We start from the raw sequence: 15,255 nt of genomic DNA on the forward strand, positions 1-15,255 counted from the left end.
TATTATTTTACCTGTAAGTTCACCTGTGTCCTTACCTACCTGTCAATTAACCTGTGTCTACCTACCTGTTAATTTACCTGTATCTCTATCTACCTGTCATGTTACCTCTTTATTTTACCTGTATATTTGCCTGTCAATTCACCTTGTCTTTATTTACCTGTCTCTCTCACACACACACACACACACACACACACACACACACACACACACACACACACACACACACACACACACACACACACTAACACTAACACTTCCTTTCTCCTCTTAACTTCGGTCTGATGTTTTTTTTTTTTTTTTTTTCCTTCCTCACTTTTTTCCTCTTCTACTTTGTCTTTTTTTTTTTTTCGACTCCTCCTCCTCCTCCTCCTCCTCCTCCTTCTCCTCCTCCTCCTCCATCATCATCATCATCATCATCATTATCCCTCTCTATCTCCTCTCATTTCTCTCCTCTTCCTCTTTAATCTCCTTCCTTTTATCCTCCTCTACCTGGTCTTCCTCCTCCTCCTCCTCCTCCCTCCTCTACCAGGTCATCATCTTCCTCCTCCTCCTTTTTCTTCCTTCCTTCCTCCTCCTCCTCCTCCTCCTCCTCCTCCTCTACCAGGTCATCATCTTCCTCCTCCTCCTTCTTCTTCCTTCCTCCTCCTCCTCCTCCTCCTCCTCCTCCTCCTCCTCCTTCAAGTCGTGAGTGCCAAGGCGCCTTAAAAACTATTGACCTCAGAATTTTTCCTCCCTCTCCTTTTTCCTCCTTTTTTTCCTCCTTTTTTTAATCCTTTCTTGGTGGGTCGGAATATATTACTTAAACACTTTTTTAGTCTTTCTTATGTATGTGTTGCTGTGTTTGAGGTTGTTGTTGTTTTTGTTATTTTTCGTTTGTTTTTCTTTATTTTATTTATTTCATTTTATTTTTTAGTTTTTTTTTATTTGCTTTTCAGTTTTAATATTTTCTTTTTCTATTTTTTTTTGCTTAATACTTTTTTTTATTATTTTGGTGTTTCTCTTTTTTTTATAATTATCATCATTTCCTTTTTCTTTTCTTTTTTCTTTTTCATCGTTGAGTTTTTTTCATTTTTATGCTTTACTTTTTTTCCTCTCTATTTCTGTTTTTTGTGTGTGATTATTTTTCTATATATATTTTGGAGCTTCATTTTCTTATCATAATTTATTTCCCTATTTTATTTTTTTTACTGTTAAGGATTTTAATATATAGAGGAAAAATAAATATTGCTGTGTATATTTCAATCTTTATTATTACTTCTTTTATTACATTATTTTTTTTTTTCGTTTTTTGATGGAGAAAATTTTATATGGAAGGGAAATTAAGCTTTTATGTAAGGGGAAATAAGCCTTGTGATGAACTGTCTGTGGAAGGGATGTGGTTCGTGTGTGTGTGTGTGTGTGTGTGTGTGTGTGTGTGTGTGTGTGTGTGTGTGTGTGTGTGTGTGTGTTGTTTCCAGGAATGATTATCAAGCGAGTAATTAACAGAAACGATTCTTGTGTGGGTGGATGTGGGTGCTGTATATATTCTCTCTCTCTCTCTCTCTATCTCAATCTATCTATCTCTCTATCTGTTTAATTAACCAGTTTTCTCTATGTATTTACCTGTCTACACCTTTGACTCTCTATCTATCTATCTATCTATCTATCTATCTGTTTAATTAACCAGTTTTCTCTATGTATTTACCTGTCTACACCTTTGCCTCTCTTTTTTATTGTATTTCCTTGTCCATGAACTAAACTGGACCAACATTTATATATTCATGGCGTGGAAATTACAACCTGAGAACCAAACGTATTACCAAAACACACACACACACACACACACACACACACACATAAATGAGACTTACAACTTTACTCTCTCATCTAACATAGTGCAATAGACATCATCCTTTTTAACAATTACTGTTTTTACTTAACCTTGTCAGAAAGAGTCGCTCCCTCCCTCCCTCAGTCCTCCTCATCACCATCATCATCAGCTGTTCGCGTGCATAGAATAATAATTACATCCTGAACCAGCTGGCTTTTCCTTTTCAATTACTCTCCAGTTTTTGCAATGAGGTTATTATATATAGGTCTCTTTATTAATGGAGATGAAAGCTTGTTCGTTGTTTATAAGTAATTGTAGTGATGATGGTTGTGAAGGTAGGAATAGGCTAATTGTTGTTAAGGTGAAGGGAAGAGGTAGGGATAAGATAGGGAGGAAAATGACGAAGGGGAAGGAGGAAAGAAGATACAGAAAATGATGAAGGGAGAAGAGAAAGGAGAATTAGGAAGCAAAGATTAATGTGGTAGTAGTAGTAATAGTAGTAGTAGAAGTAGTAGTAGTAGTAGTAGTAGTAGTAGTAGTAGTAGTAGTAGTAGTAGTAGTAGAAGTAGTAATAGTAGTAGTAGAAGTAGTAGTAGTAGTAGTAGTAGTAGAAGTAGTAGTAGTAGAAGTAGTAGTAGTAGTAGTAGAAGTAGTAGTAGTAGTAGTAGTAGTAGTAGTAGTAGCATAAGTGACGGCGCTAGTAGGCTAACTGAAACACGAGAAACAGGTTAACCCACGTATGCCTAAACTGGAAATTTTATAAGCAATTTTCTATTATTTTGCGTTTAGGGATAATTAAACCCAGGGAAAGTAAGGTCAAAGGTCAGGCAGTGTGTTGAGTCCAGCCTTGATATAGTTGCGCATTGCTGTCGAGAGGGCGCGCGCGTGGGTGTGTGTGTGTGGGTGTGTGTTTATAGGCAAGCATGCGTGTCTGTGGTTTCTTTTATTTTTGAGGCATTCCTTGTCCAGCAGTTTTTATGTTTGTTTGTTTTTTATATTGATTATGTGTGTGATTATGGTTTATTTGTGTTAGGTACTGGATGAGAACAAGTCAGTCACCCTCTCACCCTTCTTCCCTCCCTCCCCCTTCCCCTCCTATGTCACAGCCTCCCTCCTCTCTCCCCTACCTTTTTTTTCTGTTACAACGAAGGAGACGGCTCAAGGGCAACAAAAAGTGTAAAAAAAAAAAAAAAAAATCCCGCTACTCACCGCTCCCATAATTATACTCCTCGAAGTCTATTTATATTGATCATGGGTTATAAGAAATGCCAAAACCTTTTTACTCCATGAAAAGAGAAAAGTTATATAATGAAGAACTTCTCTCAAGCCTCATAAACGTAGTAAAAGACTTTCACCTCGCGTATGTCAAATGAACTGGACAGGTAGTGACATAGAAGGGTTTAATAGCTATACTGATTCATGTTTTCTTATACTTTCAATAACATAGCCTTACCCACACCGTGATGACAAAAACAAGTGCAACCCATCAGTGAGTCACAACGCTTCTCTGTCCTGCACACACACACACAAAAGTATTGGTCTGATGGGTCACTGATTATTGTGTAGGTCAAAGAGAAGGTTGTGGAGGCTGAGATGAGTTGTGGAGGAGGAGATTGTGGAGGCTGAGATGAGTTGTGAGGGAGGAGGAGGTTGTGGAGGCTGATATGTGCTGTGTGGGAGGAGGAGGTTCTGTGCGTTGGGGAAGAGCTCGTGACCCTGACAGACTGCATGCGGAGAGCTAAAACACACCGCTTGTCAGGCTAACGACCGCGGGAAGTGCTTTTAGGGTCAAGGCGAACCGTATGTAACTGAAAACTGAAATGATACTCCCGTAGACTTTTGTTAAGAAGAAAACGCATGGGTCACTTGTATAGGGTGAAAGGGAGTGGATTGCTTCTTCACTTTCATTTCTACATCTGCGTGTATTCTGCTCGGGAAAGGAAGGGATTTGTGAGGTTGCCGAATTTTTAGGGAATAGGCTATCAAAAAACTGGAATTTGATCTCGTTGTATGTGTGTGTGTGTGTGTGTGTGTGTGTGTTTGTGTGTGTGTGTGTTTGTGTGTTTGTCTCTCTCTCTCTCTCAACTAAAGCAACATACTACTGTTTTTTGTGTTTGTTTGTTTGTTTGTTTGTGCGTGCGTGCGTGCGTGTGTGCGTGTAATGCGCTTGACAGTGAATAATCCTTTAGAGCTGATGGCCTCCGCTCCGATATGTGTGTGTGTGTGTGTGTGTGTGTGTGTGTGTGTGTGTGTGTGTGTGTGTGTGTGTGTGTGTGTGTGTGTGTGTGATTCACTGCACAGACGCGGCTTCCTCTGGACAAAGACACAAGCGTTTAGTCCCCCCTCTCCAACACCCCCCCCCTCCATCCCCCCACTAACACCCCCACCCTCACCCTCCATCCCTACCACCACCACCACCACACACCATCTCCTCCCCTCACCTTCCTTCCCTTTGCATAATTTGTCACTTGTTGGTTTATTCGTGTTAGGAACTGGATGTGAACAAGCCACTTCCTCCCCCTCCTTCTTCCCCCTTCTCCCCCTACGTCACATCTCCCTCCTCCTCCTCCTCCTCCTTCTCCCCTTCCTCCTTCCCTTCCTTGACTATGGTTGCCAGATTATGTCTTCGATATAACTTCTGGTCGCTCTTTGTTGCTGTTGTTTTTAATCTTCAGTGTTTATCATTGCAAAAGTTTATCAATGTCATGGATGGAAACAAGGAAGAAAGGAAGGAAGGATAGAAAGGATAGAGGAGACAAACTTATGTGGAGTGGAGGAAAGGAAGAAGTGAAACGAGGAGGGAAGGAAGAAAGGAGGGAAGAAGAAAGAAAGAAGACAAGAAAGGAAAGGAAGAAAAAATATAAAAGTAGGGAAAAAGAAAGAAAAAAGGAAAGAAAGGAAAAGAGAAAAATGTTAGAGAGAGAGAGAGAGAGAGAGAGAGAGAGAGAGAGAGAGAGAGAGAGAGAGAGAGAGAGAGAGAGAGAGAGAGAGAGAGAGAGAGAGAGAGAGAGAGAGAGAGAGAGAGAGAGAGAGAGAGAGAGAGAGAGAGAGAGAGAGAGAGAGAGAGAGAGAGAGAGAGAGGTCCTCCAGGTGCTCTGAGGGGCAAGAGAGGAGAAGAGTGTTGAAATGATAGGTAATGAAAAGGGTAGGATGTATAGATACCTGAATTCACCATTAAACCAACACTTTTTAACAGAGGTGACAGCTCAAGGGACCCCAAAAAGCCCGCTACTCACTGCTCCCAAAAAGAATCCAAAGAGGTGGCCGAAAGAGAGGTCAATTATGCGATGGTACTCCAGGTATCAACTAATTAAAATATGGAGGTTATCTAATCATGAGCTAATGTATATTTGGTAATAGATTCCCTTGGTCTTGATAAATTTTACTCATGTTCATAAAGATTTACTATGTTGTGGTTTGTGGCTTGGGGTTTAAGAACGGATGCCCTTCCTGATGTTAAGAGGTGACACTGAGATTCAAACCACCATGCCCTGGCTCCTAGATTCCTCGTCTCGATGTTGTGACCCCCTTGCCTACTGAACCCATATTACGTATAGGCAATGTGTTTCTAATTAAGGGTGTGGTAGGAAAAAGAGTAGAAATGCTCCTCAAGATGAACTGAAGGTGGTGAAGGAAATCGATAATGACTAATGAGGTATTCGTGCAAGGTAAATAATCTCATTAGAAAAGGATGTAATTTGTGAAGCATGCTTAAAGTAGTAGAGTTGAGCAGTGGAAGAGCTGAAAATAAAAGGGCAAAGTGACGCAATATTTAATAACGATGAGTATGGAGGTAACAAGATAAGGTCAGCAAAAAAAATATAGTATCAAAACAAGATATATAAAAGACAATCAGAAAAAAAAAGTATTTAATGGGGCTATGAAGGCTTAAATTAGCTGATTGAAAAGTGACATCACAGACCATTCAACCTGCGTCATACAATTGTTAAAAGAAGTAAGGAGAAGCAGGTGCAAGCAACAATCCAGATCCTTGAAATGAGACAAAAAATGAGAAGGGAACTAAAAACATGAGGAACAAGCATAACAGTTCTCTATAACGCAAATGAAAATTACAATCGAAGCAGCATAACAAGGAAGCGGTAATGGATCTTTTGTTAGGAGTGTATTGAGAGGAGCAGGTGGAGGAAGAGAAGACGGCAAGCGAGTGTATTGATAATGAAGAAGAAAGAAAAACGATAAAAATGCTAAACAAAGGAGGAAGAAAAAAAATAACAATGAGATTCTGTCCTTTGATGTGAAGTAAATAACATTGTACACGAAAAAAGTTTATATTGAGTAATGCAAGTTTTATGAGAGAGAGAGAGAGAGAGAGAGAGAGAGAGAGAGAGAGAGAGAGAGAGAGAGAGAGAGAGAGAGTAGGCTACAGTATATCAGTAAAACAAAAGGAAGACCTGATTTTAATACGGCCACTGAAACAATTATAATCTTGTACAAAAATAAAATGAAACTCTATTAGAACAAAAAGCTACATACGCCATTAGTAAGCAAGATAAAAGGGCAAATAAAGAAAGACAGATATTAAGTATACAAAAATCAAAACAAAAATACAATATCACCAACACACAAAGACAAAAATACAAAAAAAAAAAAACTCAAATCGTAAACCTAAAGAACAAATTACAATGACCTTTCTGTCTCTCTTCCTCCTCCCTCTCCCTCCCTCCCTCTTATCCATATTTAATTCCCGTTGCTACTGAGCCTCCAGCACCGATCCTAAGGTCTCATGGCGAAGGTTTAACGCTGTAGATGGTTCGAGATGAAGGTTAGGCAGCCAATAATTGATGGGACACCTGGTTGATTGGTTGGTTGGGTTGGTAGGCGAGAGGTAGAGGGACAGATGGTTAGGTTTAGGAAGAAGAGGGATGGATGGATGATAGGTTATGGATAGGAAAAATAGGTAGTTGAAAGAGATTGTAGATCGGATGAAATGATGATTGAGAGTGTAGACAGGATGATGGATGACTGATAGATTGTGTAGAGTAAGAATGGATGACTATAAGTATAAGTATGTATAAGTAAGTATAAGTATGTATAAGTAAGTGTAAAAAAGTATAAGTTAGATCAAATAAGTGATATAGGTATAATAAGTAAAATAAGTTATGTAAGTGTAAAATGTGTTATAAGTAAAATTTAAGTGTAAAATCTGGGCAAAGTGTTCAACGAAATGTTTTTTTATTATTATTATTATTATTATTATTATTATTATTATTATCTATTTATTTATTTATTTATTTTTTTTTTTTTTTTTTTTTTTTATGTCGTTGCCTGTTGCGCCGGTAGGCATCTTCCTGGTGGGGCCTGATGGTCGGCCTAGCCCGTTCTGGCGCAGGCGAGTGTTTATAGTGGCGCCATCTTGCATCCTACCCTTCTCATTACCTATCATATCATCACTCTTCTCCTCTCTTGCCCCTCAGTACACCTGGAAGACCTGTACTGCTTCCACTACACGGCCAGCAGCGATGACCTGGACAAACGCAGCGGCTGGGACCTGTACAACCCCGCGGCCGAGTACCACCGCATGGGCGTACCTTGCGAGACCTGGACCCCTACCACCCTCAACCACAACTATGAGGTGAGGGGGGGATGGTAGTGGTGGTGGTGGTGGTGGTGGGTGGTGGTGATGGTAGTGGCGGTGGTGTGGTATGATAAATTTTGAAGTATGTAAATATGGTTTTTTTTATGTTATTGGTAGTATTAGTAGTAGAATTATTAGCAGTAGTAGTAGTAGTAGAAGTAGTAGTAGTAGTAGTAGCAGTAGTAGTAATAGTAGTATAGTTTATTGTTTTATCGTCTGTCTGATCATAAATGTCAATATAATGAAGGCCTTGCAGGAAGTCTTATTGAAAACATATGAATTATTGGTTATTTTCTTTGTTCCAATCAATACATTTATTAAACATCTCAGCCATGAATCATAATTATTATTTTCCTTCCTTCCTTCCTTCCTTCTTTCCTTTCCTTCATTTCTCCTCTTCTGTCATCCATCCTTCCTTACCATCATCTACGTTCCTCTTCTCCTTTCTCCATATTTTCTTTTCCTCTCCATCATCCTCTCTTCCCCCTTCCTCCTCTTCCCTTCTTTACCTTTCTAAACCATCTCTTTTTTTCTTCTTTCTCCTTCCTCCTCTTCTCTTCGCTTCCCTCTACCCATTGTCCTTTTCCCTTCTCCCTCCCTTTCCAAACCATCTCTTCCTTTCCTCTTTATTCCATTCTCCTCCTTCCCTTTCTGTCCCTTAACCTTCCCTCCTGTTCCTCCTCCTCAATCCCCTCCTCATCTTCCTCCTTCTTTTCCTTTCTCCCTCCCTTTCCAAACCATCTCTTCCTTTCCTCTTTTCCATTCTCCTCCTTCCCTTTCCGTCCCTTACCCTTTCCTCCTCCTCCTCCTCCTCCTCCTCCTCCTTCCCCTCCCCCCTGCCTTTCCCGCCCCCACAGATCTGCGACACCTACCCCCAGGAGCTGTACGTCCCTGCCTCGGCCCCTACCAAGGTCATCCTCAGCAGCTCAAAGTTCAGGAGCAAAGGTCGATTCCCGGTGCTCTCATACCTGCACAAGAACCAGGTGAGATAAATGAGAAAACCAGGTAAGATGAGGAAGAGGAGGGAGGAGAATGAGGGGAGTGCAAAAAGGAGAGAAGAGAAAGGGGAGATGAGGGGGAAAGCAAATGGAGAAGAGTCCTAGATATTAAGTGATAGAAGTGAAAGGTAATGAAGGTGAAGAAAACGGGAAGATTTAGAGGGTCACTACAAAGAAATGAAGAAGAAAACGGGAGGATTTAAAGGGTCACTACGAAGAAATGAAGGTGAAGAAAACGGGAAGACTTAGAGGGTCACTACAGTAATATATGAGCTATTGACGCCCAGCAACATTTTTTTTCTCCATTCCTCCTTTCATGCACATCTCAGCTTTCTTTCTAAACATTTTGTGAGGCACCAAGTCTGTGGGTCGTATTTTAAAACATTTCGTCGCCCAAGTTCACATATTTGATAAGGCTTTCGTAGGAGCTGTAGGCCTTTCCAGGGGTAGTTTTATGACCCTGGTGGTAGTTTGACCCTTCTTCTGTGCCATGAACCTTAAAAAACACTCATGAAAAACAGATCCCCTCTTTGACCTTTAGAAATAGTTGATGTGAGAAGCGATGGTGTCTTAAAATACGTGTCCCAGCTAAGCGTGTTCCTTCCCTCCTTACCCCCCCAGGCCGCCCTGTGCCGATCCTCCCAGCCGCTGTCAGGGTTCAGCGCTCGGTGTGAGGAGGACGAGCAGCTTCTGGACTGCATCCTGCGCTCCAACCCCAACACGTCGCATATGATTGTGGTGGACACGCGGCCTAAGGTAATTACAGGTGGCTTAGTGAACGGGAGGGGGGGGGTGGAGGTGGAGGGTGGTGGTGGTGGTGGTGTTAGCGGTAATGGAGGTAAAGGCAGAAGTGGAGTTTGGAGGTACTGTTAGTAGTGAGTGGTGGTGGAGGTGGTGGTTGTGGTAGTGGTGGTGGAGGCGGTGATTGTGGTAGTGGTGGTGGAGGTGGGTGGTTGTGGTAGTGGTGGTGGAGGTGGGTGGTTGTGGTAGTGGTGGTGGAGGTGGGTGGTTGTGGTAGTGGTGGTGGAGGTGGGGATCATTGTGGTAGTGGTGGTGGAGGTGGGTGGTAGTGGTAGTGGTGGTGGAGGTGGGTGGTTGTGGTAGTGGTGGTGGAGGTGGTGGTTGTGGTAGTGGTGGTGGAGGCGGTGGTTGTGGTAGTGGTGGTGGAGGTGGGTGGTAGTGGTGGTGGTAATATTAGAAAACTCATTGAGAAGGGGACCATCAAATCATCTTAGACCCTAATTTTCTTTCATGGATAAATCTTGTAAGTTTAAAGTCTCTCTCTCTAGCGTATAATCTGCCTCCTCTTACCATATAAAAGATACTATAATATAAATTTAATTAGTAAACTATGAAGAAAGCAAAACAAACCTCGCTGCCGCTCGCCCAGCTGTCCCATCCCAACCCCGGCATCATATTGGCACCAACATTTTTCAATTACAACGCTCATTAGCATCACACAAATATGTAATAATAACTCTTTTACCAGCAACTCATTAGTATGGATATGAGCGTCGCTTTATACATATATATGAATAGGCAGCTGGGAATCATTCACTTAGGTAATGTGACTTTGATGCCGAGGGAGTGCATTCAACTCTTTAATGGTAATGTGGTTATTTATTATATTATGAATTTTTATTATTACGCGTACACGAACACACGCACACACTCACACACACCTTTCACATTCTATAATAATAATAATAATAATAATAATAATAATAATGGTAATAATAATCTCATTTTGTTTAGTCATCCTCTTCTGACAAATGGTTTTCTGTTTCATATTTATACATACATTGGGTTCACTTCTTTATATATATTGCTTCTCCCCAGTCATTTCTTCATTAAATAACTACGTTGGGTCAATCCTTTCCTCTCCTTCCCTCTTTCTTTTCACGGCATTTTCCATTGACTTTATAGAAATAGCCTATCTGCATTTTTTTATATACGCATTAAGTTAACTTCATATCTATATTGCTTCTCCTCCTCAGCCATTTCTTCATTAATAATACTAGTTACATATGCGCAATCTTTTCCTCTCCTTCATATATTTTAAGGCATCTTCTATTTACTTTCTAGGAGCATCAGCCAGTCTGCAGTTCTTTTTTTTCAGCTCTGGGTGTCTTTCTTCTTTAATGTAAAAACAAAATGATAAAAAAAGACTAATTCAGACTGTACACTTCTCAGCCAGTTATATTTTGACCTTCCTTCTTTCCATTCTTCCTTCCTTTCTTTCTTCATTCCTTGTTTCCTTGTTTCCACTCTTCTTTCGTTCCTTCCTTCCTTTCTCCTTCCCTCCCGTCCTAGATCATTCCTTCCTTTCTCCCTTTTTTCCATCCTCCTTCCTTCCTACCTTCCTTCCTACCTTCCTTTTTTCCACTGTTCTTTTCTTGCTTCGTTCCTTCCTTCCTTCCTTCCTTCCTTCCTAGAGCCTTCCTTCCTTTCTCCCTTCCTTCCTACCTTCCTTCCTTCCTTTCTTCCTTCCTTTCTTCCTTCCTTCCTTCCTTTCTTCCTTCCTTCCTTCCTTTCTTCCTTGCAACAATAAACTATCAATCAATCAATCAATCCTTCCTTCCTTTCGTTAATCCATCCTTCCTTCCTTCCTTCTTTTCCTACCACTGCTCACCACTCCTCTTACCACTAACCACTTACCACTCCTCACCATTCACCACCTACCACTCCTAATGCCATATAATTCGCCTCACATATCTTGAGCACATCCGAGCATCACTTCATCATCAGGCCGCCTCCATCCCACCTCTCCCTTCCCCTCACAACCCGCTCAGCTGTTGCTTGTTAATTACAGTCGCCACGCCCTGACAGCTCAATTTAGAGGATATCCGCCGTCCCAAGAGGTTTCGTAATTATTTGAGCTGAAAAATAGATGAGTTACAACGAATTTAAGGGGCTCATCTTGGTATCTCATAGGGGTTTCGTTGCTTATTATATTACAAACACCACTTGCAATTATATGATGGTTTTGTCATCATTATCATCATAGTTGTTTCCTGGAGTGTCGTGTAAGTAAGGTTTGGAGTTCTTGGGAAACATAAAAGTGTGAGAGAGAAAGAGCGCGAGGAAGAGAGTAGGTGAGAGGATGCGTTGAAGGAAGAGAGAGAGAGAGGGAGAGAGAAAGGATGCATCAGAAGGAGAGGAGAGAAGGAGATGATGGATGGAGGAGAGGTTTGAGGGAGAGAGGGAGAGGAATGATGAGAGAGAAAATCGGTTAAGGCAAAATCGATGTACAGTGAAGGGGAAACACTACACACATGTTCATATACGATCATCTGTCTACACACGCCCTGCTGCTCGCCTCTCCTGCACCTCCTCGTTAGCAGTAATGATCCACGTTCTCCAGATCAATGCCATGGCTAACCGGGCAGCAGGCAAAGGCTACGAGAACGAGGCGTACTACGAAAACATCAAATTCCACTTCTCGGGCATTGAAAACATCCATGTCATGAGAGCATCCCTGGCCAAGCAGATTGAAAGTAAGTAGAGATCACTATAGAGTTTATACACAGTCACACACTTGGCATTTAATCACATCACCCCTTAGCCTTCAGTTAAGGATACACCGAGGATATTTAGTGTTGAAGATGACAGCTGGGGGTTGTCGAAGAATAGGGGATAGCTGTTTGGAAGATTGTGTCGAGTTAATAGGTGGAGAAATTGAGTTTTTGAGGCATTGAAGGACACAAGGTTCCTTCTACCCCAATGGGAAAGGACAGCAAGGTCTGAGGTTAAGAGATATAGGAATAAAATGTGCTTCCGTTTTTTAAGGAATAGTATATCAAAAGACTTTTAGACTACGTATATTCTCTTTTAACTGCATCATATCAGAACCCTCAATTGTAAAGTTTTGTTGATTGAGGCTCAGACCTTGATAGACCACCAAGAAAGTGTGTGTGCGTTGTCAAATAAAACACTATTCCAGAAGCGCCAGGCTGCAGTTTTTCATCTGTACCTTGTCGTAATGCTTCACAGAGCATTTCAGTTTCCTGTTTGTATAACTTTCTCATTTTCTTCAAGTGATCATTTTTTTCTCAGCTCTTTGCTTGGGTTCTATTACATTTCTTCAATTTCTCTATGTACATGTGTTGCAGTGACTTGCATCTATAGGTGAAATTGTTTTGCGTCTGTGTGTAGAGGGCAGCAGCATTTTTTTTTTATCAGCTAAGGAGACAGTTCAAGGGCGTAAAGAAAAATATTAAAAAAAAAACGGAGACTATCACCACAAATTTGCTGGGTTAGTGATGTGTCGATTTCCTGTCATTGTACCAACTTATGTGTGCCTTCCAGCGTGCCAGTTGGTGCCGCCCTCCATGAACGGCTTCATCAGCGGCGTGGAGTCCTCAGGCTGGCTGAAGCACGTGCGCTCGGTGATGGACACGGCGGTGTTCATCACGGCCGCCATGATGGAGGGCGTCAGCGTGTTGGTCCATTGCTCCGACGGGTGGGACCGGACCGCTCAGACCTGCGCCCTCGCCCAGCTGCTCCTTGACCCTTACTACCGCACCATCCAGGGCTTCCAGGTGGGTGATCAGAAGCTGGTGAAACTGTTAATTGTGTTGAAGGGGTTTTTTTTTTTTTTTTTTTTTTTTTTATTTTTTTTTTTTCGTCTGTGGCTCCGGTAGGCTTGTTTTCGGAGGGGCCTGATGGTATGGCCCAGCCCGTTGTGGCGCAGGCGAGTGTTTATAGTGGCGCCATCTTGCATTGGCTCATGCTGCCTTCCCTTAGCTCATCTTTAATCCTAGTATCTAGAGTCCGGATTGATAGGTGGTCTTCTGGACAGCATGTGGGTAGTTTTAAGCCACTCGGCGGCGGCTGAAAAATCCCAGCTTGGTGGCACCGGGCGGGGATTGAACTCGCGTCGTCCTGAACGCGGCGCCGTCACGCTGTTGACTCAGCCACCGCCTCCCCTGAAAGTCTTGTCTTGTCTTAGTCTTGTTAGTCTTGTTGAAACTGTTCATCTTACTATAATCCTTCCTTTCTTCACTCCCTCCATCCTTCCTTTCTCCTTTTCCATTTTTTCCACTTTCTCATTCCTTCCATCTCCCTTCCTTCTTCCTTTATTCCTTCATATTAGTCTCCTTGAAGCTGTTAATCTTACTATAATCCTTCCTTGCCTCCCTCCTTCCTTCCTTTCTTCTTTCCTCCTTTTCCATTTTCTTCCATTTTCTCATTCCTTCCTTCTTCCCTCCTTTTCCATTTTCTTCCATTTTCTCATTGCTTCCTTCTTCCCTTCCTTTATTCCTTTATTCCTTATTTCCTTTCTACTTTCCTATTTTCCACCTCTTCTATTGTGTCAGTTATAATTCCTGCGTTTGTTTATTCAGCCTGACAGATTCTTGCCTTGTTAATGATCCTTGCACTTGGTTGTAAGATGCCAGAATTTAGTGTTGTTCATGTTGGTCTTCCTACAAGTGTTGCCTCTCACCCTTCCCCACAGACCCTGATTGAGAAGGAGTGGCTGGCGTTTGGGCACAAGTTCACGGATCGCTGCGGACACATTCAGGGTGACTCCAAGGAGGTGTCACCCATCTTCACACAGTTCATTGGTGAGTGCGTTTCATTCCAAGGATTACGAACATCATCAGCATCTCAGTTATTCCTCTAGGGGGCTTTTAAATGTTAGGCCCAGAAAGTAATGAGGTAATATAGAAAGTGATATAAAGTAGAAAGTAATGTAACAGTGTAGAGAGTAATGTAGCCATGGTTAGGTTAGGTTAGGTTAGGTTTTAACCCGGTAGCAGCGACGGGCCAAATTTGTGGCTTTACCGTGTAGCAGCAACGGGCCAAATTTGTGGCTTTACCGTATAGCAGCAACGGGCCAAATTTGTGGCTTTACCGTATAGCAGTGACGGGCCAAATTTGTGGCTTTACCGTGTAGCAGCGACGGGCCAAATTTGTGCCATGATATAAACCCCCCAAAATAGATGATGCATAATCTGATCACAAATGCTTCGATATATATTATGAAATGGTTTGTGTGAGGGGTGATTTTTTCTCATTTTTCTCGCTTGGAGGGACCATTAAGAAACATGATCCCCGCTGCTACCGGGTTAAAGCTCATCCACATCTGTATCATAGGAATTACATTGCTTATCACATTTCATACAGCACTTACAATTACGAAGGTTAATTCTAATATCAGACATCACCATCATTATCATTGTTGTCTCCTGGAGTGTCGTGTACCCAAGAAATATAAAAGTGGGTGTAGTCAGAGAGGGCAAGAAGAGAAGATGGCACCACTATAAACACTTGCCTGCGCCATGACGGGGTGGGGCCAACTACCATCAAGGTCCCTCACGAAAAGCCTACCCGCACTATCGGTGTACACATAAAAAAAAAATGAACGTATAGTGAAGGAAACACTACATATCCTTATACATACATGGTAGATGAATAACATAGATATCATATAGTCTGCCAGATCAATACCACCATTAGCGTTTGTGTTGTGTCGACAGATTGCGTGTGGCAGCTCCAGCAGATGCTTCCCTCGGCGTTTGAGTTCAACGAGCGTTACCTCCTAGTCCTGCACGACCATGTCTTCTCCTGCCAGTTCGGGACCTTCATCGGCAACTGTCAGAAGGATAGAGTGGACTTGAGGTAGGTCAGAGGGGGAAGATGCCCTACACTTACGTCACTCATCATCATCATCGTCATTATCGTTTAACGTCCATTTATTCCCTGTGGTGGGAGTGGACGGGATGTGAGCCTCCTCCCCTGTTGCCGGTCCATAGCCATTTCTTCCGTGATGTCACTCATGCACAAAAATATAGTAATGTACTGGGAAAGGATATTCACTCTGCATCTCAGTCAAAGAAGCTGTACTA

The 15,255-nt window shown here is 42.0% G+C and overlaps 1 protein-coding gene across 2 annotated transcripts in view; it reads left to right on the forward strand.

The window, feature by feature from the left end:
• The window catches only part of LOC126980866 (myotubularin-related protein 6-like), a 112,450-nt gene that overhangs the window by 84,754 nt on the left and 12,441 nt on the right, over positions 1-15,255 (forward strand). For both annotated transcript variants that reach the window (XM_050831197.1, XM_050831199.1), the window contains exons 4-10: positions 7,246-7,403; positions 8,264-8,389; positions 9,026-9,160; positions 11,769-11,901; positions 12,713-12,945; positions 13,863-13,971; positions 14,887-15,028. In XM_050831197.1, the coding sequence (XP_050687154.1) occupies positions 7,246-7,403; positions 8,264-8,389; positions 9,026-9,160; positions 11,769-11,901; positions 12,713-12,945; positions 13,863-13,971; positions 14,887-15,028 (1,036 nt within the window). The remainder of the gene's footprint in view (positions 1-7,245; positions 7,404-8,263; positions 8,390-9,025; positions 9,161-11,768; positions 11,902-12,712; positions 12,946-13,862; positions 13,972-14,886; positions 15,029-15,255) is intronic.

The sequence above is a fragment of the Eriocheir sinensis genome, chromosome 45 (genome assembly GCF_024679095.1).
Source record: "Eriocheir sinensis breed Jianghai 21 chromosome 45, ASM2467909v1, whole genome shotgun sequence".
NCBI classification, from domain to species: Eukaryota; Metazoa; Arthropoda; class Malacostraca; order Decapoda; family Varunidae; genus Eriocheir; species Eriocheir sinensis.